The 27,535-nt window shown below is 39.2% G+C and overlaps 2 protein-coding genes across 4 annotated transcripts; both read right to left on the bottom strand.

Moving 5' to 3' along the window:
* Window positions 1-8,087: 8,087 nt before the first annotated feature.
* Window positions 8,088-19,161, bottom strand: LOC144209190 (uncharacterized). The gene is made up of 15 exons (XM_077735436.1): window positions 19,079-19,161; window positions 18,913-19,009; window positions 17,740-17,879; window positions 17,476-17,648; window positions 16,787-16,890; window positions 16,490-16,642; window positions 16,246-16,298; window positions 15,361-15,457; window positions 14,895-14,928; window positions 14,728-14,755; window positions 14,345-14,650; window positions 14,133-14,243; window positions 10,178-13,603; window positions 9,817-9,955; window positions 8,088-9,510 (listed from the first exon to the last, which is right to left on the bottom strand). The coding sequence occupies exons 1-15, from the start codon at window positions 19,159-19,161 to the stop codon at window positions 8,590-8,592; spliced, it is 5,865 nt and encodes a 1,954-aa protein (XP_077591562.1). The 3' UTR covers window positions 8,088-8,589.
* LOC144208686 (E3 ubiquitin-protein ligase RBBP6-like) lies at window positions 19,158-26,936 on the bottom strand. Of its 3 annotated transcripts, none has more exons than XM_077734655.1 (4): window positions 26,454-26,936; window positions 24,238-24,334; window positions 23,396-23,432; window positions 19,158-19,317 (listed from the first exon to the last, which is right to left on the bottom strand). In XM_077734655.1, the coding sequence occupies exons 1-4, from the start codon at window positions 26,617-26,619 to the stop codon at window positions 19,189-19,191; spliced, it is 429 nt and encodes a 142-aa protein (XP_077590781.1). In that variant the 5' UTR covers window positions 26,620-26,936; the 3' UTR covers window positions 19,158-19,188. The 3 variants fall into 3 exon arrangements, with proteins under 3 accessions (XP_077590781.1, XP_077590783.1, XP_077590782.1); XM_077734657.1 differs by lacking the exon at window positions 19,158-19,317 and adding an exon at window positions 20,766-20,865 and having other exon boundaries at window positions 26,454-26,935; XM_077734656.1 differs by lacking the exon at window positions 19,158-19,317 and having other exon boundaries at window positions 20,886-23,432; window positions 26,454-26,935.
* Window positions 26,937-27,535: the final 599 nt, after the last annotated feature.

Raw genomic sequence — 27,535 nt, forward strand, 5'->3', positions numbered from 1 at the left:
AATCTGTGAGGCAGACATACAAACAGCAGCCTGGTTACCAAATGGGTATCATGTCTACCACAAAAAAAAAAAAAATACTTGAAATCACTCCTAAGTATGAGTGTGAACATGTGTACTAGTTGAATAGTATTGCCTCTAAGTATAAATGAGCGTGAATGGTTGTCCATCCCCATATGCCCTGGGATTGGAGGGCAAACCATGTGAAGATGAGCGATACAGAAAATGAATGCGTGGATGAATGATTAAATAAAAATGGAAAGAAACTGCACAGACATCCATCACCGTCGATGGCTGTCAATTGGATACTAAGTTGCTACATTTATTTATATATATTTATTTCATGAGCCAGTGGTTCTAAATGATACCCATGTTCTACTTAGTTGTGATAACAAGTAACATTTATCCTTGGGAAGTTCCCCACCTGATGAAAACAGTAAGAAAGATTAAAATTTGGCTAAAATTGTTGCACTTTTGTAAATGTTCTCCTTTCTGTTAGTAATGGTGTTGTTCATGGAAGTAAAGCAGCGAGTAAACACTTGAGGAAACTAAATTATTTTTTTTTTTTAATCCGGTGTTATTGAAATTCTTAATAAAGTACCCAGCCCTACATTTCAGACAATGCTCAGTATTATGTTCAAGTCTTTTAAGAAGAATCACAATTAAAATCCAGCCATAATGTTTAGAATGTAGCATTACAAAAACAGCTTTCTAAATTTTTGTATTGTATTATCATTCTAACCACTCCCCGCCATGCTGTCCTCAAAATGAAACTGAAATAGCCAAAAGTGTTTTTGGCCACATTTAAATTTTTGTTAAAAAGCAGCCCAACAGTGTATATTGCATGTATTTAAAATTATTGTTATAATTTACAGAGCCCATGAATAACGACATTAAAGTTATTTTATAAAGTAGTAAAGTAAGAAGTACAAAAAAAATTATATTCGGGAAATTTCCTTGGTTGTAGTAGCAAGATAGACACAGAAGACATTGTAAACCTAGAAAAAAAACTGGAGCATAATTAAAATAAAAATCTGCAGCAATGAGCACAAACGAATGAAGACAACCTAAAATGTAGATTAGTGGTCTTATTCAAAATGTATTGTACTTTCCTGTGGAGTGCATGATCGTAGCCATGTGTTGGATATGCCACAATTTTAGCCTGAAACAAAACAAAAAGGTTTTAAACTGTTTGTAAGTGTTGTGAATGTGACTAAATGGCTGTTTGTTTATACCTGCACTGTGATTGGCTGCCAGCGAGTCCAGGGTCTACCCCGCCCCTCGGCCAAAGTCATCTGGGTGAGGTTCCAGCTTTCCCATTACTCTTATGAGGATAAACAGTATGGTAACAAATGCAGAAATACATCCAATGGCTGTATTATTTACTATGAATTACATAGGTAATACAGGAAATATCCAATTTCACCTTCACCATATATTATTGGAAAGTAATGAAAAATGTTAACATTTTTCAAATTCTAGTTATGTTAAATGCAATCTGATACCAAAAAGCTCTACATAAAAAAGTAAAGATCCTGACATAAAATCAGAATTAACAGAAAACTATGGCATCCATGTTATACACAGGTTAGCCCAAAACCTTTTGGTTCCATTAACATTTGGGAAAAAAAACTTCCTGATCTACGTATTTCCAATAGCCACATTCATTTCCAATGGGATAAAATTAACTGATTTCAGCAGGTGCCAGGAAAAGACCTAAAATCAATGCATAAGTTGACATCCACAGGCACCAAAGGCAGCCATTGATTGAACTTGCCCAGAGGGAAAATAAGTCAATCATGAGTAACTTACTGATTTATCACCATGAGACATTTAATGTGCAACATGATTAAAAATCTAAAAAAAACACTTTTGCACGGCAACATGCTCGTGACAACACAAACAAATTTAAATTAACTTGGATTACGATGCAGACACACTCAAAAATAAATTGAATATAACTTTACACTACACTTAATTTTTAACTTTGTTTTAATTTTGAAAGCTTTCTTTTAGGCTATAATTGCCCAACCTTCACCCTGACTTTAATATACAACCAATCGAGTTTTGTTTGCTTTTGTCTTCCCTTCAAAATATTCCGAAAATGATGCACACAAATGTCCTCACAATATATCTTATTGCATGACCACTTGCCAACAAGAAGTAGTCTCGTATTAGTGATCGCTCTGCCAACAGGAGCTAACGGGCTAACGGGAAGAAAAGAAAAAAACACAAAAAAATGCAATCCTCCGCCCAGTGCTCATAGAGACAGTGCCCATGATGTTCCTATGAGCAGCCTCTAACGTCCTCTACATGCTCGTATATCAAAATGTGTCTCATATCTCAAGGTAAATATTTGCCCGAAATTTTGCTCGTATCTCAAATTGCTCGTATGTCGGAGCACTCGTATGTTGAGGTACCACTGTATATGGTATCATGCCAAAGTATCTCAAGAAGTTGCTCCTTGATCATGTTGGACCAGTTCAAATGAAAAACTAAATATATATAATATATAATAAAATAGATATATTTTTTAATAGGGGAGGACCCTATCATGGGTTTTCGATTATCGCGGCCATGTCTGGTCCACATTAACCGCACTATTCGAGGGATTACTGTATACAATTCTCTTCCATAGATTTTACCGTTGGAGTCACTAAGCATGACTGAGTAGCAACAGTAACTGAGTGGGGTAGAGATTTTGCAAAAGGTCAATTGTATTCAGCAGGTTTGAAATTGTACGAGCTAATGGAAGAGGGTTGGTGGTGGTGCGGGTGGGTGACATGATAGCAGATGGCCTGGGAACACTTTGACACATGGGCAAACAAACCCGTGAGCTGACATACTTATCAGCCAGTAAAAACATCTTGTGAGAAAATGGAATAGTGCTGTAATTGAAAGGAGAAAACAAAGTTGCAAGAAGCATTTCTTATAAAATTTCAAAATAAAAACAATGAAAAACCCAAATTAGATTTTTTTTTATCATATCCAATCTTGTATGAACACAAAATATGAGAATACATGTACACATGATATGAAAAGTCGGAGCTTAAGGAGTAACCTTGGCAAACAGCAGCAACATTGCGTTGTGTGCTGACCCAACCAGGTTTAATAATTGACAATCATGTTTACACACACACGCGCATGCACTCCTACACACTCCCACACACAAACATAGTCATTCATTTCCTGAAGACTACAGATTCAACCTGTTTGTGTAGTGTAGTTTGCAGTTCATGCATCTCCATAATTATACTGTTATCTGAAAGATGACCAAAGGTCATAATGCCACAAGGATCTCTGCTACTTTAAAATGTGAATGCTTATTGCGTTCAAGAGTTCAAACTATTGGTAACTTCAAAAACTTATATTTAATATGTATAGCTAAAATATTAAACAGAAATGTGTATCATGGCTCTCAGTAAATTTCATTTCATGAGTTTCATGACCAAGAAAAAAAATTAAACCAAATTATATCTGGTGTTTTACATATACTATGTAGGCATTCAGCAAGTAGACTTGAAAATGTTAGCCTATTCAGCTTATTTTACTCCTTCAGAATAGAAATGAATGTCAAGTATTGGTGTAACTGTTTCTTATTAACCAACCTGTACAACATTATACCTCACAGATACACATTTTTATATTTGGAAGTGAAAATGACACATACTGAATTTTTAAATGAGTAAATTCCTGTAATCTTTTCTCCTCCAAGAAGAATTTGGAAGAAAAAAAAAACGGTAAATACAAATTCATTGTTTCTATCTGGCGCATAGTCTTACATTACATCCTCACTGCCATTTTGAGATGGCTCATAATCCCTCATGTGGCAGTTTAATTTTTCACATTTTCCTCTTAAATCAAATCATCTTCTCATCATCCTCTTCCTTCCTTCAACACATACACACAAGAAAATCTCTTTTTGCAGCCACTGGCAAATTCACATGCTCTGTGAAGTTCTGATCCACTTTCATCCAGCTTTATCTCTCTTATTCCATCCAGTTTAAAATTTCCTCTCAGGCGGCTAATTATGAATGTTTTTACATGTTAAGCACCAGACAGAAGTTTTAAATGGAAACAATTTTAACCTGGAATGTTTGAAATTCTTTAATCATGTCATAATTAGAAGAATTAATGTATTACATGTGATGTTTTCTTTCCCCATCACTCCATTACAATCTTGATGTAGAACCACCCCCCAGCAATAAAAACACATCCTCATCATATAGGCATTAGAGTACTTGACATCATCCTTAAATCATTACATTATGCCTATTTGAATGGGGCTCTCAGCAGGAGTTTTTTTCCTCATTAAGCAGCTACTAGTGACAAAGGAATTTATTCAAATTACTTCTTATCTGCTTGGACATCATCTATTATCCACTGCCCTCTCACCTTAATGCAGAAGGTTTAGGTCAAAGAGCACTTTGATCTCCAGTCGTTTAAAATTCTGCACATAATTAATTCATTCATTCATTTGCCATACTGTTTAACCTCACATGGGTGGGGGGTGGGTACTGGAGCCCATCCCTGCTAACTACAGTGGTACCTCAAAATACGAGTTTAATTCATTCCGGGACTGAGCTCGTATGTCGATTTACTCGCAACTCAAATGAACGTTTTCCATAGAAATGAACTAAAAACAAAATTAATTCGTTCCAACCCTCTGAAAAACCACGTTTTGCATGGCAACACGATCGTAACATAACAAACAAATTTAAATGAACTCGGATTACGATGCAGACACACTCAAATATAAATGTATTCTAACCTTACACTAAACTTGATTCTAATTTTGTTTTCAATTTTGTGACCTTTCTCCCGTGTTGGCTCTATTTGCCCCGCCCCCACCCTGACTTTCAGATGCAACCTATCGAGGGTTGTTTGCTTTTTTCTTCCCTTCAAAATTTTCCCAAAATAATGCACACAAATGTCCTCACAATAGGATAACGCACGCCCACTTGCCAACAAGAAGTAGTATATGTTAGCGATCGCGCCACCATTCGCACTGTCTAGCGGGAAAAAAAACACCCTAACCCTAGTATCAAGATGAATATTTGCCCGAAATTTTACTCGTATCTCAAATTGCGCGTATGTCGGGGCACTCGTATGTCGAGGTACCACTGTACAGGCACTAGGTAGGGGACACCCTGGATTAAAAGCCAGCTAATCACATGGTACAAGGAGACAGACAGCCATTCACACTTATATTTACACCTAGGGGCAATTAAGAGTAATCAACCAGTTTGCATGTTTTTGGGATGGGGGTGGAAACCAGAGTACCCTGAGAAAACCCAAACAGGCCCGGGGGTATATGCAAACTCTGCACCGCACGGTCCGAACCCACCGGGGATTGATCCCTCAATCTCAGATTTGTTGGTCGAGGTACCACTGTATGAAAGTATTCTCGATTACATCATTGGTTTAACATAAAGCTCAATGTTGGAATGACTAACAATATTGTTTTGTGTTCCAGTTATGGTCTGGGTATTGAAAATCCAGACTGTAGTTTATGATGGGGAGAAAAAGACACTCGGAGAAGCAGTGTTATTTGACTGGAGTGGTAAAAGCCAAAGAATGAGTGAATAATGGCTCACTTGAAAGCCATTGTCATGGACTGGATCACTGCTAGCCTTTTGTTGGCCATGAACAACCAGTGGGACCCCTTGCAGAGGGACAGAGACAGAGCGAGATGTTGCACTTGAAGTCATGAAAGACAAAAGAGGAGGAAAATGATGTGACAAGAAAAGAAAGTGTCAGCAGGCAGCAAATGAAAGAAGAAAAAAAAAAACAATAAGCAGTCTCATCAAGCTAATTATACTAATTAGAACAATGCTGCAGCATTTCATCTAATTCAGCCATTTTACCCTTATTGACCTTTAATTTTCTCTTGATCCTCTACACACACATACACACTACACCAACCCCCACCCAACCTTTACTCTACAACAACTGGGTGTCTACTCGCAATGTTCTTGGACATGGGGGAAGGTATGCGTGTGTGTGCTGTGTGTTAGATTGTCCTGGCAGTTTGCCAGTCTCTCATTACCACAATGTGTGTGCGTGTCTGTGTGTGTGTATGGCTGCTGGCAGTGTGATGGCCGTTACCATGGCAACCTCAGAGCAGGTTCCAGATCCTGTGCATCATTTCTACACAGCGGTGCAATGGCATGCCCACACACACCATCAATTGGTTTCATTTAATTGCCACTCACATAGTCAGCCTCGGTTTACAAAAGTTAATGGAGTTTAAGGAATACCAAATTTTGACCCCGTTTTTTTTGCATTATTGTACATCTATTTGAATAACTAATAATTACAAATGACTATTCAATTAAAAAGTGTTCAACCGATATATTGGGCCGATATTGGTCGATTTGATGTACATCAGTATTGGCCCTTTTTTTTTTAATCCGGTCGATAAATCAATAATTTAAAATCTGTTTTATATCGGCTCAGATCCAGCTGTGCGTCTATTCCGTCTCCCCAGCCTTCTGTCTCGGCCTCTAACTTGTTAAGTCAAGGGCTTTGATGTTGTTGCGACTGCTATGCTTCATTTTACGGGCCCCCTTTATTGGTAATAAACACACAGAGCAAGACACACCAGCCCCAATGCAAATGTAATCACTTACCCATCTGTTGCCTTGCTACTATAGATATAAATAATACTACTACTACTACTACTACTAATAATAATAATAATAATAACAATAATAATTGGACATAGGCTTTGTCATCATCATTGACTCGACAAAAGCCTAATTGTCATCATACCCAGATAACTGCATATGTCCAGCTTGTTTAACCATCCAATTAAAAAAAAAAAACCCTCGAGGTCATATCAATTTAAAACTTTTTACCTGCAAGGAATTTGAACTCAAGAATATAATAGCTGCTAATATTTTGGCAGTGGCTCCTTAGCCGGTCAAATAGTCCCAGGGGCTATATAGCCGGTGACCGGTCAAATAGCCTATATGGCCCCATATAGCTATTTAGTAGGTAAGAATTCTGTGTGGGGTAAATAGTAAGAAACTACGGCTATGGAGCCACTTCCTCAACCAGACATGGGCAAACTACGGCCTGCGTGTATATTTTAGCTAAGCTTGTTTTGAAATGAGCAAAAAAATTTCCCTTGTCCGATAAGGAGTTGAAGGTCATCAGTGCCAACTTTTGAATCGCTGCCCACTATAGTTTTTTGAAAGGGGGTAAAGCCACGGCAACTAACCCATACCTTCAATTTGTGCAAAGATCACAGCCAAAATTCCAACCCCAAACTTCAGAAATGTACAGATACAGAAAAAAACTAACAACCAAGACGTAGTCCAAACAAACATGTTGCAAATGGAATTGCATGCTTTTTCAAAACATGTACTGACTTATCTTAAATGTTCACTCTAATTCTATTAAACAAAACCTGGCACCAGCACTGGAAGCACAAACAACAAGTCTAACGAGGCAGTCTTGGCACAACACCCTGACGTGTCTGCACACAGATCAGACACAATGGAAAAGAGGAACTCCGATGAGAGAGAAAGGGAGAAACAAGGTATTAAACAACACAACAGGACGATGATAACAAAAGCGTACCTCAGTTGTGATCCAGAAGGGATGTTGATCTTGATTGCTGCATGCTTCAATCGTCTGCTACTGCCTGTTTGGTGCAATTGTCTGAGGAAGGGAAAAGCTCAAAACCTTCCTAAAGAAGACAACTTCAGAGAAAGAAAGAAATTAAAAAAATCTTAACTTCAATTTCAATGGCGGCAGTACATACGGCACCCTGAACTGTCCCAAGCGATGTGTTTAACATTCACATCTTCATATTTTTTTGCGTAATCAAGAATAAAGTTGAATTTATTTTAATTTCACGGTTTCAATTCATCAAATAATTGATTAGTTTTACACTTTGGGTTCTATATTTTTCCCCTCCTTTGTAAATAAATATTTAGAAAATTTATATTGCACTGGGTTGATGGTTCATTAGCTTTTTCTTGGCACTTTAAATGGTCATAATTGAGGCAGTATTCAACTGAAAATCATATTTTCCTCCATTAAACAAATAAAAAAAAATAAAATAAAATAAAAACAAGACATTCCAATGCATATTTAATTATTCTTATTTCCTGCAAAAGCGGAAAACCCAACAAAAATTCCTCTGGCACATCATTCATTTTGAAATTAATATACAAAAACCAGCAACAAAAGTTGATTTAAAAATAAATTAACCACAAACTTCATTCACAGTAATTGTTGACGCTCTACAACTAAGCGGGTCAAATTAAACTTGCCAAATGTAACATTTTTCCAGCTCTGGCTCTAACTAAAGTGCTCATCTTTGTGTTTTGCTCATTTATATTATTAGATGAACCTCATCTGATCTAAAAATGAGAAAATAGCCTAATCCAGTAGGCAATATTTGGAGGAGGTTAAAAAAAAAGAAGCCCCTCCACACCCCCCATTTATTCATTCACTGCCATTAAAGTCAATAAAGAGCAATGTAATTTCTCTGTTCAATTGCTAGTCAAGCGAAATTGGACGTCAATAGGCATCATTGGCGTTGAAACATGATGACTCAAAGCTAACTGATTTGAGTACTCATGTCTCGTCTTGAACTTCGAACACTTCATGGTCTACAACTCCATGTCGTTTTTCCGTTTCGTGCTTTAATGACATCGATTCATGCTCAGTCTTCACATTGCCATTATGATCGGAAGGCTTCTCTCCTTCTACTTGGTGTATTTTCCCCTTGTGGTGGCAATCGACTCCTTTCTCAAGGTCTGGTTCTTTTGCCGCTTGAATCTGTTGGCTTTCTTTTAACAGTTTTTCTAGCTTGTACTTTTTCCACATCTCCTCTCTGCTCTCAGGTTTAGGTTTAACAGTGGACCTGCTATCATGCTGGCGCTTGGGCTTCGAACCCGGTTTGGATCCACTATACTCGGCGTGAGTTCGCAGTCTTTTGGAAGGATGAGTGATGGAAGGTAGAGAAACATTTGTGTTATATTTAATTTCTTTACTGTCATTATTGTGATGCCATACCACATGGCAATAATCATGTTTTGCGCCTTCGGATTTTTCAGATTTAACATCCAGTGGTATGTCGTGCTGTTTTTTACGCTTATTGGAACCGATTGACTGTCTGTCCTCACTTGCACCGATGCTGACGTCTTGTTCATTTTCTGGTCTGTCAGGTTGATGCACTGTCAAGGAGGAGCAGGAGAGATGTTTTGGTGACGACTCAAATCTTTCCTTCTTTTGTTCCTCCTCAAGCTTGCAGCCTTTCTTGCCATCTTTCCTTGCTCCTGCAGTGCTCCCTTCGCTTTGTCCACTAGAGGGAGTCAAGGATGAGTTTCTCTCCCAGCTTTCCTCTGTTGTCTTCTCGTCAGACATTTGCCTCTTATTTTTTGCCTCTTCCTCAGGTTTCCAGGAGCCTTGTGTCACCGGTGGCAAGAGGGGTGCAACTGAAACTTGCTGTTTGTCATCTTCAGGATCCTCATTGTCAAATTTGCAGAGAGGGGCCTAAAAAGTGTAAAGTTGTATCTGTATTTGTTAACTTGTCAGATCTCACTAACATTTCATGCATATTTTATTTGTATTTTTAAATTGGGAGCGGCCTTCAGTCAAAATAGATACAATGTCTAGCACCATAGATGAAAAAAAAACAATTGTGCATGAAAACGATCGTTTTCGAACTATAATAAATGGTAAGAGACTTTTCCACGGGTGTGGTATCGTCAAACAGATTTATAAAGCTGCTCCATGGAGGGCAATTATTTATACTATAAGTTAACCATTAACTATAATTGACTATTAAGAGTAACCCACCTGCATGAGTTCAAATGCATCATCTTGATTGTGTTTTTGTCCCAACAGGGAATTTGTCACCTCAATTTTCTTCTCCAGAGAATCTTCACCTTCTATCCAATCCAATATGAAAGTTCTGTTGCTTGCCAAATTAAAAGAGCTGGATACAAGCAAGAAAGTACACCAAACAATCAAGATCTTGGAAGATAGTTCCAAGAAATACTCATGTTATTACACTGTGTCATTGGTCACACAATCGCTGATTGAGATTCAATATTTTAGAACAGTAGTGATACTGTTTTTGAATGGTAAAACGAAATTGATCTAAAACTTTGAAAAGAATTAGAGTTCAAACAAAGAGTAACAAAAATAGATTCCTTACCAGTCACTCTCTACTGTAATGTTTGGCTTGTGACTGGAATGTGGCATTACATAGTCAACTGATTCATCACTCATGTTCTTCATTTTCACGTCATCCATCATCGTTTCTTTTGAAGACAGGGCCTGTTTCACCATTACTTCTTCTGCCAGCTCCTCTCTGGGACCGGGCCCTTCCGCCGGGTCCTCAGTGGGCCCCGTTCCTTCCGCCAGGTCCTCTCTGAGCCCCGGCCCTTCCGCCGGGTCCTCTCTGGGCCCCGGCCCTTCCGCCGCGTCCTCTCTGGGCCCCGGCCCTTCCGCCGGGTCCTCTCTGGGCCACAGCCCTTTGGCCAGGTCCTCTATGGGCCACAGCCTAATGGCCGGGTCCTCTCTCGGCCATAGCCCCTCCGCCGGGTCCTCTGTGGGGGCCAGCACTTCCGCCGGGTCCTCTGTGGGGGCCAGCACTTCTGCCGGGTCCTCTGTGGGGGCCAGCACTTCTGCCGGGTCCTCTGTGGGGGCCAGCACTTCTGCCGGGTCCTCTGTGGGGGCCAGCACTTCTGCCGGGTCCTTTGTGGGGGCCAGCCATTCTACCGGGTCCTCTGTGGGGGGCAGCCCTTCCGCCGGGTCCTCTGTGGGGGCCAGCCCTTCCGCCGGGTCCTCTTTGGGGGCCAGCCCTTCAGCCAGGTCCTCTCTGGGCACCGGCCCTTCAGCCAGGTCCTCTCTGGGCACCGGCCCTTCAGCCGGGTCCTCTCTGGGCACCGGCCCTTCAGCCGGGTCCTCTCTGCACCACAGCCCTCCGGCCGGGTCCCCACTGGGCCGCAGCCCTATGGCCGGGTCCTCACTGGGCCACAGCCCTTCCATAGGGTCCTCTCTGGGCCCCAGCCCTTCCGTAGGATCCTCTCTGGGCCCCAGCCCTTCCGCCGGTTCCTCTTTGGGACCCAGCCCTCCGGCCGGGTCCTCTCTGCACCACAGCCCTCCGGCCGGGTCCCCACTGGGCCGCAGCCCTATGGCCGGGTCCTCACTGGGCCACAGCACTTCCATAGGGTCCTCTCTGGGCCCCAGCCCTTCCGTAGGATCCTCTCTGGGCCCCAGCCCTTCCGCCGGTTCCTCTTTGGGACCCAGCCCTCCGGCCGGGTCCTCTCTGCACCACAGCCCTCCGGCCGGGTCCCCACTGGGCCGCAGCCCTATGGCCGGGTCCTCACTGGGCCACAGCCCTTCCATAGGGTCCTCTCTGGGCCCCAGCCCTTCCGTAGGATCCTCTCTGGGCCCCAGCCCTTCCGCCGGGTCCTCTTTGGGACCCAGCCCTTCCGCCGGGTCCTCTCTGGGCCCCAGCCCTTCCGGTGTCTCTTCTCTCAGCTTCAGCTCTTCCACCAAGTCCACTCTCGACCTCAGCCCTTCCAGCATCTCTTCTCTCAGCCTCAGCCCTTCCGGTGTCTCATCTCTCAGCCCCAGCTCTTCCGCCGAGTCCAGTCTCAACCTCAGTCCTTCCGGCGTCTCTTCTCTCGGCCCAAGTTCTTCCGCCGGGTCCACTCTCAATCTCAGCCCTTCTGGCGTCTCTTCTCTCGGCCTCAGCCCTTCCGACGTCTCTTCTCTCGGCCTCAGCCCTTCCAGTGTCTCTTCTCTCGGCCCCAGCTCTTGCGTCGGGTCCACTCTCGACCTCAGACCTTCCGACATTTCTTCTCTTGGCCCCAGTTCTTCCACCGGGTCCACTCTCAACCTCGGCCCTTCCGACGTCTCTTCTCTCTGCTTCATCTCTTCCACTGGGTCCACTCTCGACCTCAGCCCTTCCTGAGTCTCTTCTCTTGGCTCCAGCTCTTCCACCGGGTCCACTATCTTCCTCAGACCTTCCTGCGTCACTTCTCTCGGTCCAAGCTCTTCAGTCGTCTCTTCTCTCGGCCCAGGCCTTTCAGTCGTCTCTTCTCTTGGCCCCAGCCATTCAGTTGTCACTTCTCTTGGCCCCAGCCCTTCAGCTGTCTCATCTCTTGGCCTCAGCCCCTCCACTGTCTCTTCTGTCGGCCTTTGTACTTCGTCTGATCCCTGAAGCTCATTAAGCTCACTACTTTTCTCATTGTCAGGTCCTGGAAGTTTTAAATCTAATTTCTCATAATGTTCTTTCACATTGCTCCTCTCTGAGCAAGAAGGTATTCTTTTTTCTATCTTTTCTTCAGGTCTTTTCTGATCCAGGTTGATGTTGATGCTAATCTTTCGCGGTTTTAGCTTACTTTTTTCCTCCCACATGTTTTCAATGTTGGGTGGCTGTAGTTTCTTTTTTGGTTGCCCCTGTTGTTCTTTGTCAGGATTGTGAGGAAATTTACCATCAGCAATATCATGATTGATTTTCATGTACCCACTGCTCTCAAGTGTTTTGATGGGACTTTGTTGACTTTTCTCTTCACTTCCATCTTTATCCTTTCTATCATGTTTATACAATTCACAGTCTGTGTCCTTGTGCACTTTTTGGGACTTTCTTGTGTGCTTGGCATTCTGAGACTTGTCATCCTGCTGAAGAGGGTAAGAAACTTTGGTTTTTAGATGCTTATTTTCACTTTCTGGTCTTTGGTGCTTTCCGCTCACAATTTTATTTGATTTGAGTGGTTTTTCAACAGTAACTGAGGCCTCACTGTGTAAGAGTTTGTCTTTCTTGTGTGCAGCACAAGGGGAAGAGGAGTGGTCATCTGGCACTACTTTCTCATACTTCTTATACTCTTGTTTGAGGGAAGTGTCCTTTGCGGTGTGCCCCCGATGAGGGGTAGCGTTCTTGGACGGAGGCGAAGAGGTGTCACTGGGCGAACGAGACTGAGGGGAGTTGCTGTCACTCCAAGATCGAGACAGAGGGGAACGGCTCTCGTTTGAAGATGGGGAGCGAGAGGAGCGACTGTCCTTGGATGACTGAGATGGAGGGGAGCGGCGGTGTGTTGAATGGCTGGAACGACTGTCCTTGGATGACTGAGATGGAGGGGAGCAGCGGTGCGTTGAATGGTTAGGCAACTTTTGGTTTGAGGGGTCGTCTCCTTGATCCGCCCAGAGCAGATTTGGGGGAGGAGGGAGTGAGTGTAGGGGAGGTGGCATTTGGTGGTAATGGCTGACATAGCTGGCAAAATACTTATCGTACCAGTCTTTGTATTGTCTTTTCCATTGCTCGTAATAATCTGCATTAGGGTCCTGACTACTTGTTGGTTGTTTAGCATCAGACTTCCCTGAGTGGCCTTCGGCTCGTGGAGAAGTTGGTGATTTTTCTGCGGGCCTGTTTGAGTTGTAGCCGCTGTGAGACGATTTTTTGTTAGGTCGTTTTTTGCGGTGCTCTGAATGGGACGTGGAACGAGAACTCTCTCGCGGTGAAGATGATGAGGATGCCGTGGGCGAGTGAGACCTCTTATAACCACAGCCATAGGAGCGTGAGGAATTCGTACGAGGGTGCTGGATTCTGTGACGGGAGTATGGTGAGCTGGGCCTTAGAAGAATAAAAATTGAAATTATTGTTAGCTATATTTGACAACACATGCAATTGTACAATAAGCAATAACATTTCCAAACAAAAATAAGTAGATAAATCTAGTCCTAGGTAGCCAAAATGTATGCTAATTAGGAGTGGAACCCTTTGGGTACTTCCAAATACAATAAACGAGCTAATGATTATTCCACAATAAGGCCATAAGACTATATACTTGTGTTAGGAAATCAATTGATGATATTTAATGCTAAAACTATTAATAGAGAAAACAGGCTATTTGTCAATGGAATTATAGTTGACCCCCCCCCCCACATCAATGAGAATCTGATAAAAGCACAAAGTAAGAGAATATTTCAGTGTAATATTTCTGTAAATAAAGCAACACTATACCATTGCAATATTCTTGGAAACAAATAAGTGCCATTGTTAACTTAATGGCATTGACAATGATAAACAACCAATTGTTTGAGTACCACTGAAGGCGCTAAACGTTCAATTGCTTTTGACAGTGAGAGTTGAAAAGCAATACCTTGATCGACTGTTGGATCTAGAGCGAGATCGACTAGACCTGCTTGATGAGCGAGAGGTTTGGGACTTAGAATGGGATGTACGTCTGTAGGTGGATCGAGGACGAGGAGATCTGAAGGATACAGTTTCACTCAAATCAACATATGATAAAGATGCAAGAGTGATGACATTTCTAAGATTTTCAAGTAATTGTTTAATATACGTGTTACATACCTTTCCTTTCCCTGTCTATGACGGTTGAACCAGTCTCTCTGGATGAGAGGACGGATGGAGGACGATGAGGAGGAAGTGGGAACGACAGGAAGAATAGAGGTAACATGCGGGTTTGGGTGGGTCGAATTAGGAGGGTGCATCAGCTGTCCTGATGGGTGATTGAGAAATTTTTGACCTGGAGGGAATAGGTGGAACTGGTGGCTAAGGAATAGAGGGGGAGGAACAGATGGGTGGGAGGATGAGGAGGGAGGGAGGGGGTGTTGTTGTTCGCTTGCAACTCCGGTGGTTCGCAGTGAGTAAAAGGAACTGTAAGAATGATATGGTAAACATTTTTTAAACTATGCTGGACTTTAGCTGACCATACACAAGAAAAAATGTCAAACCTTTGCAAGTTGGTTGGCGTTATATGTCCTAAAGTTGAAGAAAATAAGTGTCAATAGCATATTCTTAGATTTTTTTTTTATACTACAATATCATATATTATGTATCTTATATATCTGACTTGTGAAAACACTTATTATTATTCAATTAATGTTAAAGATATACTTACCTATGGAGGATTTCAGTGCCGGGTCATTGTTAACCTAAACAAAGACATTTTTATACAATTTAAACTGTATCCAAATCCATACACATACATATATATTATACATGTGTATATGTATATATAAATACAAGTACACAAGTACAATTATCAAGAAGTGAATTTGTTAAATATAGTTAAAGGCTTATGATAAGACTAATGTATTAATATCTCAATAGGATCTATAAATAAAAAAATTAAATACTTTGTTAAATACATTAATTCAGGGGTTCTTAACCTTGTTGGAGCACCCCTAAATTCATAGGAAAGAATGCCTTTCATTTTTGTTCCCCACAAAGTACCAAGCGAATTGTCCCTCATTTTAAGATTGTTCCCTATCTGGCAACCCTCAGTCAAAATGAATTGAACACGTAGTCCCATCAGCGGTAGCCATTGAGCTAACAATCATGTTAGTGTGCGTGTTTGTTCTCACCAGTGTTGTAGGATGTGAAACACCAGCTGTGGTATCTTTGTGAAGAAAGATTTCAGGTGTGTCAGCTGCCAAATCTTTTGTCTTTTCTCTTGCTTGACTGTCAAAAAAAACATACATTGAACTTATTCACACACTGTTAATGTATGTACTTTTTGAATTCTACACTGTTTGACCACTTGCAACAGAAGGAAATACTAATAACCAAAGAAAAGTGATTAATAACATATCTTAAATAAAACAAGATTATACATTTGAGAAGCCTTTAAACAATGGAAACAAAGTGAAAACAAATATGACAGGTGCCAAAATTGACAGGTAATGTACTATCACTTGTATGAAATATACAGTATATGCTTGATTGGTAAACTGATATGTCGGATGTGCCAATAAATGCATCTATACCTGGGCTATACGTTGGTAAGTAAAAAGGTTTGAGGAATAAAATTGTCTTTGTGTTTGCTGTCAATTACCAAATTAGATATTACTTCAGCCGTGTGCTTCTATGTTAAGTTCCAAAAGTAACCCCAACAAGGCAATAAAAACTAACCTGGAGCTCGGAACCTCTATCTTTGCATCAGCCGAATTTGCAAAAAGTAGACTGATGCAAAGAAATCCACGAAATCCGTCTAATTTTAGTAATATTAAACCACTAGTTATTAGTACTTTGTTAATAGAGGGTAAATTAGAAGAAATTAAATGTTTTTCCAATTAAATATCCTGATTTTGGTGTTTTTCCAGAGGGTTGGAACAAATTAATTCGTTTTTAGTTAATTTCTATGGGAAACGTTCATTCGACATACGAGCTCAGTCCCGGAACGCATTAAGCTCATATCTCAAGGTACCACTGCATTAAAAAGTAATATGAAAAATGATTTTGGTACATACATATAAGGTGAAAGGCTGACCGGACAATGAGCTTGAGACTCGTTAACATCAGCCTGTGGGGAACATTGAAAAGAGAAAGGACAATACATTTGTGTAAAAATATGAACAAGATGACTATACATTAGTGCCAGTAACCATAAATTCAAATGTGGACTGACATTGGAACTTAAAATTATTGTCATGGGGAGTACACAAGTTTTAACCGATGCAAATTATTCAATAGAATATAATCCAAGAGATTGACCTGCTGACTGACGGTGGACTGAAGGTTTTTCTCTTGTTGGAGAGTCAAAGCAGTAGAACCAGGTGCTGGTTTTGTAGTAAGTGACTGAGGTGTGCCAGAGTTCTCTTTTAGGCTTCTAGTGTAGCCTTTCTCTTTCTCAAAATTATTTACAGCCTGTGGAGGCAAAGAAATAGTCAATAATTGACACTCTTGAGGTGAGTCATTGATCGTGAATTAAGTATTACATTGTATTTGTAGTTTCTACATTACTCTATTGTACATTCAAACAGTGTGATAATTATCTCACTGCTACTTTACCTGACGTAGGGATTTGTTAGCTATCAACGTGTCAGGAGAAACATCTGATTGATTACAAGTTGGACAAACGTGGTCTTCTGAATCCAGCAAGGCCGTACGAATGCCTGAACAAGAGTGAATAAAAAAAAAAACTAAATTAAATTGAATATTTTAAACTAAAGGTAGAGCAGAATTATTCAGAAAAAAAATGTATTTTTATTATTGAAAAATAACCATGTTCTTAATGCACTTACTCATTAATAAAGTGGAACATTTGTGACTTAACGATGCTAGTAGGTGGTTTAAGGCCGGCTATATTGCCTTGCATTATCAGTCAACAGCACACCGCTTACTTATCTTGTTTTTCGATGACAACAGGGTTCATTATTTTTTCGATTGGCATCATTACTTTTGAATAAAGAACTCCATGATGACAAATGGCAGTCAAGTTTTTTTTTTTTGTGTGGAAGGAATTAAAGCAGGTCGCAATGTTACCAGAACAATTTCAAAATACAATAATGGATACAGGAAATGCATTTACGTTTTGGAGGAATTTGTAAGTTCGGATTTGTTTTTCTATGTTGAGACGGTAATTTGCATATGAAAGGATTTCGGAACCTGAAAATTTCGCATTCGTAAATAGAGGCGATTTAGGAGGATTTGTGTGTGTGCAGGTGACGTACGACACAACAGACGATTCAGGTACTCACAGTCATCACAGTAACTGTTCCCACAGCATGGTATGACCACTGAATCCACAAGCAAGTCACGACAGATGAGACACTGGAAATCTTTAGGAACCGGGACTTTTTCATCCTCCGGCTTACTCTCATCCTGGTGCAAAAATGGATGTTTTTCTTTCTTGCCAATAGCGTACGCCTGACTGTGGATATAGAGTAAAACACAAAGTCAATGAATATTTTCCACCCTATTTGACCAAACTTTGGAGTAACAATTGAAAAAAAGATACATACGCGTCTATAGTGGGAATTGCATAACGGCCACAGCTGGTCAGCATTGCTCCCTTAATGTTAGGGTCATCCACCTCAACCATGAAAGAGCGAGGAATGCCTGTGCTTTTCTTTATCTTGGGTGCAATATCAAAATTTTTATCCTGCCGTTACCAAAAAAAATAAAAATAATAAAGGACATTAAAAATTAACAATTATAGACCTCTTATTATGCAGCTTTTAAAACATGTAACTTTAACTGCATTTATAATAAATTACTAGTAATAGTGTGACACTGTAGATTTCCTGCCAAATTAGACAAAGTGGTGTTAATTTGTTACTTTCTAATGGAGATCTACTGCAGGGTTGTTATCCTAACTCAGGTGTAGGGAACCTATGGCTCGGGAGCCATATGTGGCTCTTTTGATGGGTGTATATGGGTCTCCGCCTTTTTAAAATCATAATTTTTCTTCATTAGGCTCTTCTGCATGCATACTCTCATTGATACTCATTGATTAGCAACAGTGAAATAATGTTATCAAAATAATTCAGAGTTTTGTTTACTTTCAAAGTGGTGAAATGAATAATAAATGCTCACATTTTCATGTATTTTTACTTCTAAATTCTGAGTATGGCTCTCAAGGAATAATGTTTGAAAATATGAATTGTTTATGGCTCTCTTCGTCAAAAAGGTTCCCGACACCTGTCCTAACTGATAAAAATGCAACAAATTCAGTGCACAATTTGAATATGATGACAGTGTCTTAAAAATACTCAATGTTTCAAAAAGCTTGTAAATATTTACAAAAATGTGTGGTTAAATTTGCACAAAAAGATGCAAAGACAAAAACGTAAATTGATAACTTCAGGTTTAAAATACTTACAAGATGGAAAAAATAGAGTACAATTAATAAACATTTTTAGTTTAAAAAATAAAAATAAACGGCCATTATGATATTTCAGAGTGGCAACAAAAGACTTGTCCAATGGTGGGGGTATATAAACAGATACATGCAAACTAGTGATGGATGATATGAAAATATACTCCGCTATGTTCAACAAATAAAAGTAGGTTTTCAAGTTGGCTCTTCTATATTTGTAAAAGCGGCTCTCACAAATTTAAGTTTAAACATCTGTTCTCGTTGATCAGCATCTGAATACATATTTTAGAAGGTAAATAGAATTTAATGCTCATACCCCAGTAGTTGGACAGTTCCTGACTTGGTGTCCAACATTTCCACAGCGGTAACAAGTGTTGTTGGCATGGAGGACCCCACCATTTTTTTTGTTGTACCTAGAGATTGATAAACAGTAGTTAAAACTATTAACAAAACGTAATAAAGAAACCAAGGTCTTAACTTACGTCATGGGATCATATGAGGACTGATTCATCACCACTTTGATCTTATCATCCTCCGACACATCTGCAGCTGCCAGGTTTACCATCTTCATGGAAGAAATGTTTGCCCCACATTAAAAGACATCACAAACTATACTTTTTTTAAAAATGGTAAATAATCCAGGTGGATAAATGAAGGTAGATAAATAAGAACATACCTTGGAGAATAAAGGCAGGGTTTTGGAAGAACTGTGGTCATCCCTCTGTTAGAATTGAACACAAATCCATTTCACTGAAGGGACTCAGCGTCAGTCAGGAGAGACTTAGGCCCTTCCATAACAATAAACACACAAATCCTGATGTGCTCACTTGTTTTACTGCAAACTTTGTATATGTTGCTGCATATTGAGCAAACTAGTGAATTAGATGAACGTTTATGGCCATAAATGCCATGCAATGAGTTAAATACCATGAAGAAAAATAGAGTTACTTGGGTCCAAACCCAGTGTGATTTTGGGTATTTTAAATTTGATTTATTTTTTCTTAATATTGTATAAGTGTAATTATGAAAAAAAGATTTAAAAATACAATAATGACTAAAAAATAATAGCTATTTATTTTGACATGATCAAGCAGTCACCTATCCAATAGAGATTTAAATCTCAAAAGTGAAAAACATTTTTTTTTAAATAATAATAATTTGGAAATGACCAAAATAGTATTTTTTAAAGGATTAAAGTGTCAACTTTTGTGTAGTTTTCCACACTTTCGCTAAATATCAGAGAAAAAAAAACAATAATCTGTAACTTTTTTCTCTTCAAATCGTGTGTGGAAGATTAAAATCAATTATAACATCAAGATTTTTTTTACAATGTTGAATAAACCCACAACAATCTATTGTTATATTAATCATATAGTACTAATTAAAATGAAACTGCATATTTGAAAGAAAATGTCTTCTCAAATATGAATCACAAATCAATCACAATGTCTGGACCTGTTTAAATGAGTGTACATCTATGTATGATGAATATGAGCACTATTGTAGATTTTTGATTTTGTTGTTTTAGTCCGACACAAATTTTCACCAGATTCATTCATGCTTTAATTTTCCGTACCACTTATTTTCAATTCAACACTATTGAGCCACAGACTGTGAAAACATTTGTCGTCTGTGGAATGCCAGTTGACCCAACTTTAGACAGTAATAAAATCCATGTTAAAAAGAGTGCTGACTTTCAGCTTTCATGCCCAGCATGCTCACACACACACAGAGTGAAAAGCACTGGATTTGTGTCCTAACAATAGAGCAGCACAATGGTGCCCAATGGCTTTCGAGCTACAAGTTGAATGTCCGTCTCAGGACAGGCAGGTCACATGACATGAGAATTTGCTGAGTAGCCACCAACACAAAAACAACTTGGAACAATCAAACAAGATACCCGAGAAGACCAAACTTCAGCTATATTGTTAAATTAAGCAGCATCACATAAAATACCTAATTTGCTTTACCAATAACTTTAAAAAAAAAATACTGATTGGAAAGCTCAATAACCAGCTTTCTATATTTTATCAAATTACACTGCAGTATGACGGCAAAGTATTTTTTCATCAAAACTATAAACCAGCCAGTAACATAAAGATGGTTGAAGCTAGTTAGAATAGCTGAAACCATAATACTGATTTGAAATCAAAGACATAATACATTGGGGAAGCTTCATCAGAACACCTTTATTGGAAGGAAAAACAGAAGAAGCTTAATATAGTCCAAATGGAATCAACGTGCTAAGGAGTGGAAGACACTTCTCCTACTGAGAAATCAGAGAGAAGATTAAGTCAGATCAATAAGCAAGTAAAAGCTTAGTAAGAAGCATTTATTCATTTATAGAACAATGTAAGACTAAACTACATGGCACTAATTTGTAATTTATCCTATGTTATTATCACAGAGTCGAGAGGCTTGACTATTGACGAACCACAAACATATTTTGGTGTGTTTGTGGGAGGTAGTTTTAATTTGACTATTAGTAACTAATTTAGTTCAAGAGTTTTCAAGTCGGAATTGTACGTCTATCATCAGTGGCGCTGAAAGTTTTAGTCGGAAAATAACATTTATATTACATGTTTTCGAAAATTGAAATCAAGTTCATAGAAGTGGAAAACTTTACTTGTGTTAGGTGATGTCAATAAAAGCCTTTAGTGAAGTTACAACAATTAAACTACATTTAAAATAAAACCAAATCTTCACTGAGTTTAATAAAAATAAAAAAAACTGACTTGCAGTTTTGGAGTTGAGCCTGCTGGCTGACATCAGACGCAACACGGTGAAGCAACAGTTGGCATTTTATCAGCCATCAATAACTGCCTGACTGATAAAGTTTGACCCGCCCAGGGGGAACTCTAATCTCTATCATATTCAGTCAGCCTGAAAAAGTTGATGCTGTTCTAAACACAGCTTTTGTTGGTGTTAAAATCTTGCGAATAAATTGAATGAATACACTGGCTGCCAGAGATCGGTATAGACATTCAATTCAGTTTGACTAGTCCAGGGGTCAGCAACCAAAGGTTTTGGAGCCACATGAAGCTCTTTAGCGCTGCACTAGTGGCACCCTGGAACTTTTTAAAAAAATGTCTTAAAAAGGTGGAGAGAAATATATATGATTTCTCGAGGAAGACAAACATTGCAACAACATTGTTACATGTTTCCCAGTGCTGTTACAATGTGTAGAATAAATACTAAATTTCAATATTTCTGCCAATGAAGAGTTGCATCATAGCCTGTGACACACATTTTTATCAGCAGAGTGCAATACTAGTCAGGCTGTTGTTGTAAACTAACCAGCAACTGTGTTATGTGCCAAGGATTCCAAGGGAAAACAAGGAAAACAGATGATTCAACATTTCTTGGGCCAAACCATTTGCCCTCATAGCCAATAGTCAAGGATTGCCTGAATTGACGCTTTGTAGCGAGATGTTGTGAAATAACAAAAATAATCACGTGGAAAGACATTTTCAAGTAAGGCATAGTAGATTTGCAGCAGAGTCTCCATAAAGAGAGAAAAAGTGCAATTGCATTATTTCTGTTATGTATCTTCGGCGAAGTGATATAAACTTCAAATCAGTGCAGTAATACCTTGACATACAAGTGCCCCAACATTTGAGCACTTTGAGATACAAGTAAGATTTCGAGCAAATATTTATCTTGAGATACGAGACAAATTTTGACATACGAGCATAGAGGCTTTTCATGAGGACATCATGGGCATGGTCTTTCTGGCCCGTAACTCCCTCGTGAAATGTGTTTACGAGCACTGGGCGGAGTGTTGCACTTCTTCAGTGTCAACCCTCCCTCCCCGTTAATAAGTGCAGAATGGTGGCGCTTGCTCAATAATACAAAAGGAGTATACTACTTGTTGGCAATTGGTCGTGCGTTATCTTATTGTGAGGAGATTAGTGTGCAGCATTTTCAGAATATTTTGAAGGGAAGACCAAAGCAAACAACCCTTGATAGGTCGCATCTGAAAGTCAGGGGGGAGGCGGGGCAAATATAGTCAACCCGGGAGAAGAAAGGTATCAAAATTTAAAACAAAATTAGAATTACGTTTAGTGCAAGGTTAGATTAAATTTATTTGAGTGTGCCTGTATCGTAATCCAAGTTCATTTAAATTTGTTTATGTTACGAGTGCATTGCCCTCTCTCCCCTCCGCGAAATCCATCTAATTTTAGTACTATTAAACATCATAACTACTTGTTATTCGTTACTCTGTTAATAGATGGCGAATTAGTACAAATAAACATGTTTTTCCTATCCAATCTCCTGTTTTTGGCATTTTTTCAAAGGGTTTGAACATATTAATTTGTTTTTAGTTCATTTCTATGGGAATCGTTCATTTGAGATATGAGGAAATCGACATACGAGCTCAGTCCCGGAACGCATTAGGCCCGTATCTCGAGGTAGCACTGTATGAATTTATCAGAAATTAACATTTTGTTTCCTAAAGGATTTGGTCAGATTTTTACATCCTTTTTAGTTTTAAATGTATTTAAAAAAATACTCACATAACACTATTAGTGGTGAATGGCAAAACAGTAAGCTAATTATAGTGCAGTTTAAAAACTTCTGCTAATGTGAATTTTACTGTAAATCTACTTCAAATTTTAGAGTATTTTATGGCATGGCAACAGTGTTCATTGACTATTTTATTTTTCTTGTTTTCAGCATGATTCAATTTGGGATTACCTTAATTTGACCTCCTATTGTATGAATGATTGTTTATTTGACTACAGCGTTTGTGCTCATGGAGTCAGTGTCAAGAAGAGTGAGGCGGTTTTGGTACATACTGCTTTGATGGCTCCAGAGGCGAAGTAGTGGCGCTCACTAAAAGATGAGAAAACAACATGTTTAATATGGTTGATGTTTATGTTATTCTCAGACATTTTATAACAAGTGGAGGTACATTGAGCCCTTCCAGCCTCAATTTGCATTTACAAAATATATATTATAAAACACTGGAGTAATACACGTTAAAATAAAAAAATCCTGAATATATAGAAAATTCTGATAAAATATCATATACAATTCCTATTTTTTTATTAAAAAAATTAAGCTTGTTAATATATATACATATACACATACACACACACATATACACACACACGCACACACACACACACATACACAAATACATACACATACATACACATATTTTATATATATATAGTGGAAAAACTCCATTTCAATTCATAAAAATTGTTTCATCAATGACATTGAACAAATTAAATGTACTGCGAATTCAGGATTCAAGGGGTTATACACCATTTAGAAGTCGGTTTAATTTTCCATTACGAATCTAAAAGAAAAATGTAATCAGGTTTTATCAAAGGGCTTCTACTTAAACACTAACACCTCTTTATTGCATAAATTAACTCTTCAGTATTCACAGCGGGGATAATAATGTGACCCTCACTTTTCAACTGTTGTTCCCAAGCTACAACAACCACATCAATGCCAATTCATTCCATAAACCTGCCTTCACCTGAACTGTTTGGACAGCATATATGCCATAGGCATAGATAATTTCAATTATCAGCAATTTTTGCAGCAGATGGTGCATGTAGGAGATCAATAAGAGCTGTTCAATGTAAAATTTCTTCTATATAAAATGCAATTCGTTGATACTTACACATTTTGGTTCTTTTTGACAGAGCCTCTGATGTTAGGGACCCTCCTGACAATTACTGAAGATCCTTTTGGGATGACTCCTTCCTCATCTGTGTACTCTGCGAAATAAAAGAATATATATTGATGATTATAGAGGTATCGGGACACCCCAATCGCAGTTTACAGTACATTATACCCTATATATTCATAAATTTAAGAAAAAAAGTCACACTTTTTGTTTTACTGGAGTGACTGTTAATAATTAATGGCATAGCCATTCATTCAAATTGGGGACAATGACCTTTGATACAGGTGTTTTGACTTAAGAGCATGTTCCCAGTTCATGATCAGGAAACCGGCTTCACTTTGTTGACTTTAACAAATTGAGCAATAAACTCATTGGGTGCAATAAATGTCCAATCCATTCCGAGTAGGAGAGTTGACAGAGAAACACTCTCCAAATGCTAACCATCCCAGTTAATTTTTTTTTAAATGAGGCTCAATGTTAACGGCAGTGAATTACATAAAAATGTGCAACTCCATTTTTACTTGCATTAGCTGACATCCAAATTTAAAGACTTAACTCAACCGCTCCCATTGACAGTGATAAATACAGTAATCCCTCAAATATCGCATATAAGGTAGACCAGACATGAACGCGATAATCGGAAAAAACATGAAGTATGATCACCCCTATTATTAGTAACATACAGTAATCCCTCGAAGATCACGGTTATTGTAGACCAGACAAGGCCGTGATAAACGAAAATCTGCGTAGTGGGATCACCCCTATTATAAACGACAACAACACATGTTTTCATGCCTATACAAAAATAGTAGTTGTTATGGCTGGCAGCCTGGACAGTCGTAACAGTAGTCGTACCTCTACTTACAAAATAAATTGGTTCCAGAACTTTTTCTGTAAATTGAACATTTCGTAAGTACAGTACTTGTTACCATCAATCTCCTGGACTTGTTGTTGCAAACTATGTGCCATAGGGAATATCTCCTGCAGATTTCTTGAAGGAATACCACGTTCTTCATCCTCATTCACGTCATTGTTCGCTGCCTCTTCTCACTCCCCGATGGGACCATTTCGACAAGGTCCTCATCAGTTGGTGGGTTCTGAGCGGCATTTAATGTTAACGTTCTCTCGTCATTCCAGATTCAAGGCCTGATTTACGGCGTAAATCTCATTTATTTATTCCTAGTGATTACCACTCGCTTGGTGTTCTTGGAAAAGGATATTGTTGTTGTATTCCGAATGTTCACTTATTCTTTCTTCATATGACGTACGATAGATTTACGATCCAAAAGAAGCAAAGCCCTTACTTCCACTATTATTTATCCCATCTTCCGCTTGTGAGTTTCAGCATGAATTTTGACTTTTTGATGAACTTCTTTTTATACTTAATATAAAAAAAGCCCAGTCTACTGAAACCACAAAGTAGTGAAAGTGTTGAAGGTAATACGTTTGTATTTCCAAGTGCATTTCAGGACACTTTAGTCGCGTTTATAAAGAGTTGCAAAAGAAAGCGCCGACAAAAGCAAATTACAGTTTCAGGAAGCAGTTATAACACAGACTGAATTGAGGATCAGGATGGATCATAAATGACAAAGAGATGTTTTGAATCTGGATTTGAAAAGTTAAATAGTAATAGGGCGAAGACAATGGGCTAGCAGGGGTGGGCAAACCGGTCGGCCCTCAAGAGCCATTGTGGGGGGCAGGTTTTTGTTCCAACCGATCCAGCAAAGAGACTTTAACCAATGATATTTCTGCATAAAAAAGAGAAGCACCTGAATGCAATTGACTGATTGCACTTGTAGGACACCAGATTGGTGAAAAGGTGTCCTCTTTATGGGTTGGAATGAAAACCAGCACCCACTGCAACCCTTTGTGGAATAGTTTGACCACCCCTGGGCTGGAGAATTTCCGAGTTTGGGGGGCAGAGTGACCACATGCTCTGGAAGCATGGCTATCAGCGCTTCCATTCAAATTGGATTGGACGTCCATCCATCACAGTCGTTGGCTGTGAAACATCATCACTCAATGCTAACACACCTAAGATTGAAAGGGTTAATTCTAACAGATGACAGACAGGGATCGAAAACTCGTAAAATTCCACTGATCAAACACTTAAGGGGCACTTTTGATATTTTAAAATAACCACAGACTCAATCGTGTGTTCTCAATCAAAAACAGGTCAAACATGTGCGCCTCAAACAATGTCACGTTACCTTCTTTAGTTTGTGCGTTGGTAATTTGCAAGTCGCAGTCGCCGGCTCTGAGCTTCTCCCTGCCCATGATCTTCTCCTTCAGGTCCGTCAGCGTGACTTGCGGCCCATCAAACACAACCGTAGCATAGCTGAGCTTGGAGGAAAATTTATAATGTATGTGAGTCATTTTAAAGCTATGCACTCGTTTCAAGCTTACAGACAGGAAACTACACCCCCTCGTTCCTGTAATTTAGCTTAGCAGGCGCTAGCTGCCTGAAGCCTCACTTTGCTAGCTAACAAGTGTCTGGCAAAGTAGCTATTAAGGCATGTCATCTCTAAACCCCAAGTAAAAGCGCAGCAGCGTGTTGAACCGATGCTGAACCAGTCCCTTTCAGGTCCGAAACGTGCTTTGATCGTTTGAAATTTGTCTTTCGAGATGAGTTGTCCCCTGACTGAAACTACCAGCTGTTTGACAAGCGAAAGCTCGTCAGTAAAGAGCCGCTTCATGCTGCGTTCAAGTTATACCGAACACGTAGTATTTACAAAGAACGTGCTTCTCTAATAAAGGTACTCATTAAAGGCGTGGTTGAAATCGTACTCTCTAATATTTAAAATACAATATTAAACCATATTGCAGTCAAAAACGTTAAAAATTGGAATTCGAGAATGCTTTTGGTGGGTGTGAGAGTCAGTAACAGTAAATGCACAGCACTTGTTTAAAAAAAAACATTTCAAATGATGATTTTGAATAGAAATACTGATGTGTTATCCACATCGTACGGTTGCATTACGATGCAAGAGTGCTTGGCCAACCCGTCCTACTGAAGTAAGGGGATATTCGTATTTTCATGAACACACCACAACAATGCAAGAGCACCTGTTTGTGCCGTATACAAGTGACGAGGAAATGACAATGTTTTATTTAAAATGTTGGTAATTGATACATTTGTTCTTTGATTAATGAGATTTATTTATAAAAACATTTTAAGAGAAACGTGGTAGTATCAAAAAAGTGGCAAATCAAATAAACATTATTATAAAAAATAATTCCAAGAAATTAAACAATATAAGAATAATAATAACAACAACAATAATATTAGGCA

The sequence above is a fragment of the Stigmatopora nigra genome, chromosome 15 (assembly GCF_051989575.1).
Source record: "Stigmatopora nigra isolate UIUO_SnigA chromosome 15, RoL_Snig_1.1, whole genome shotgun sequence".
NCBI classification, from domain to species: Eukaryota; Metazoa; Chordata; class Actinopteri; order Syngnathiformes; family Syngnathidae; genus Stigmatopora; species Stigmatopora nigra.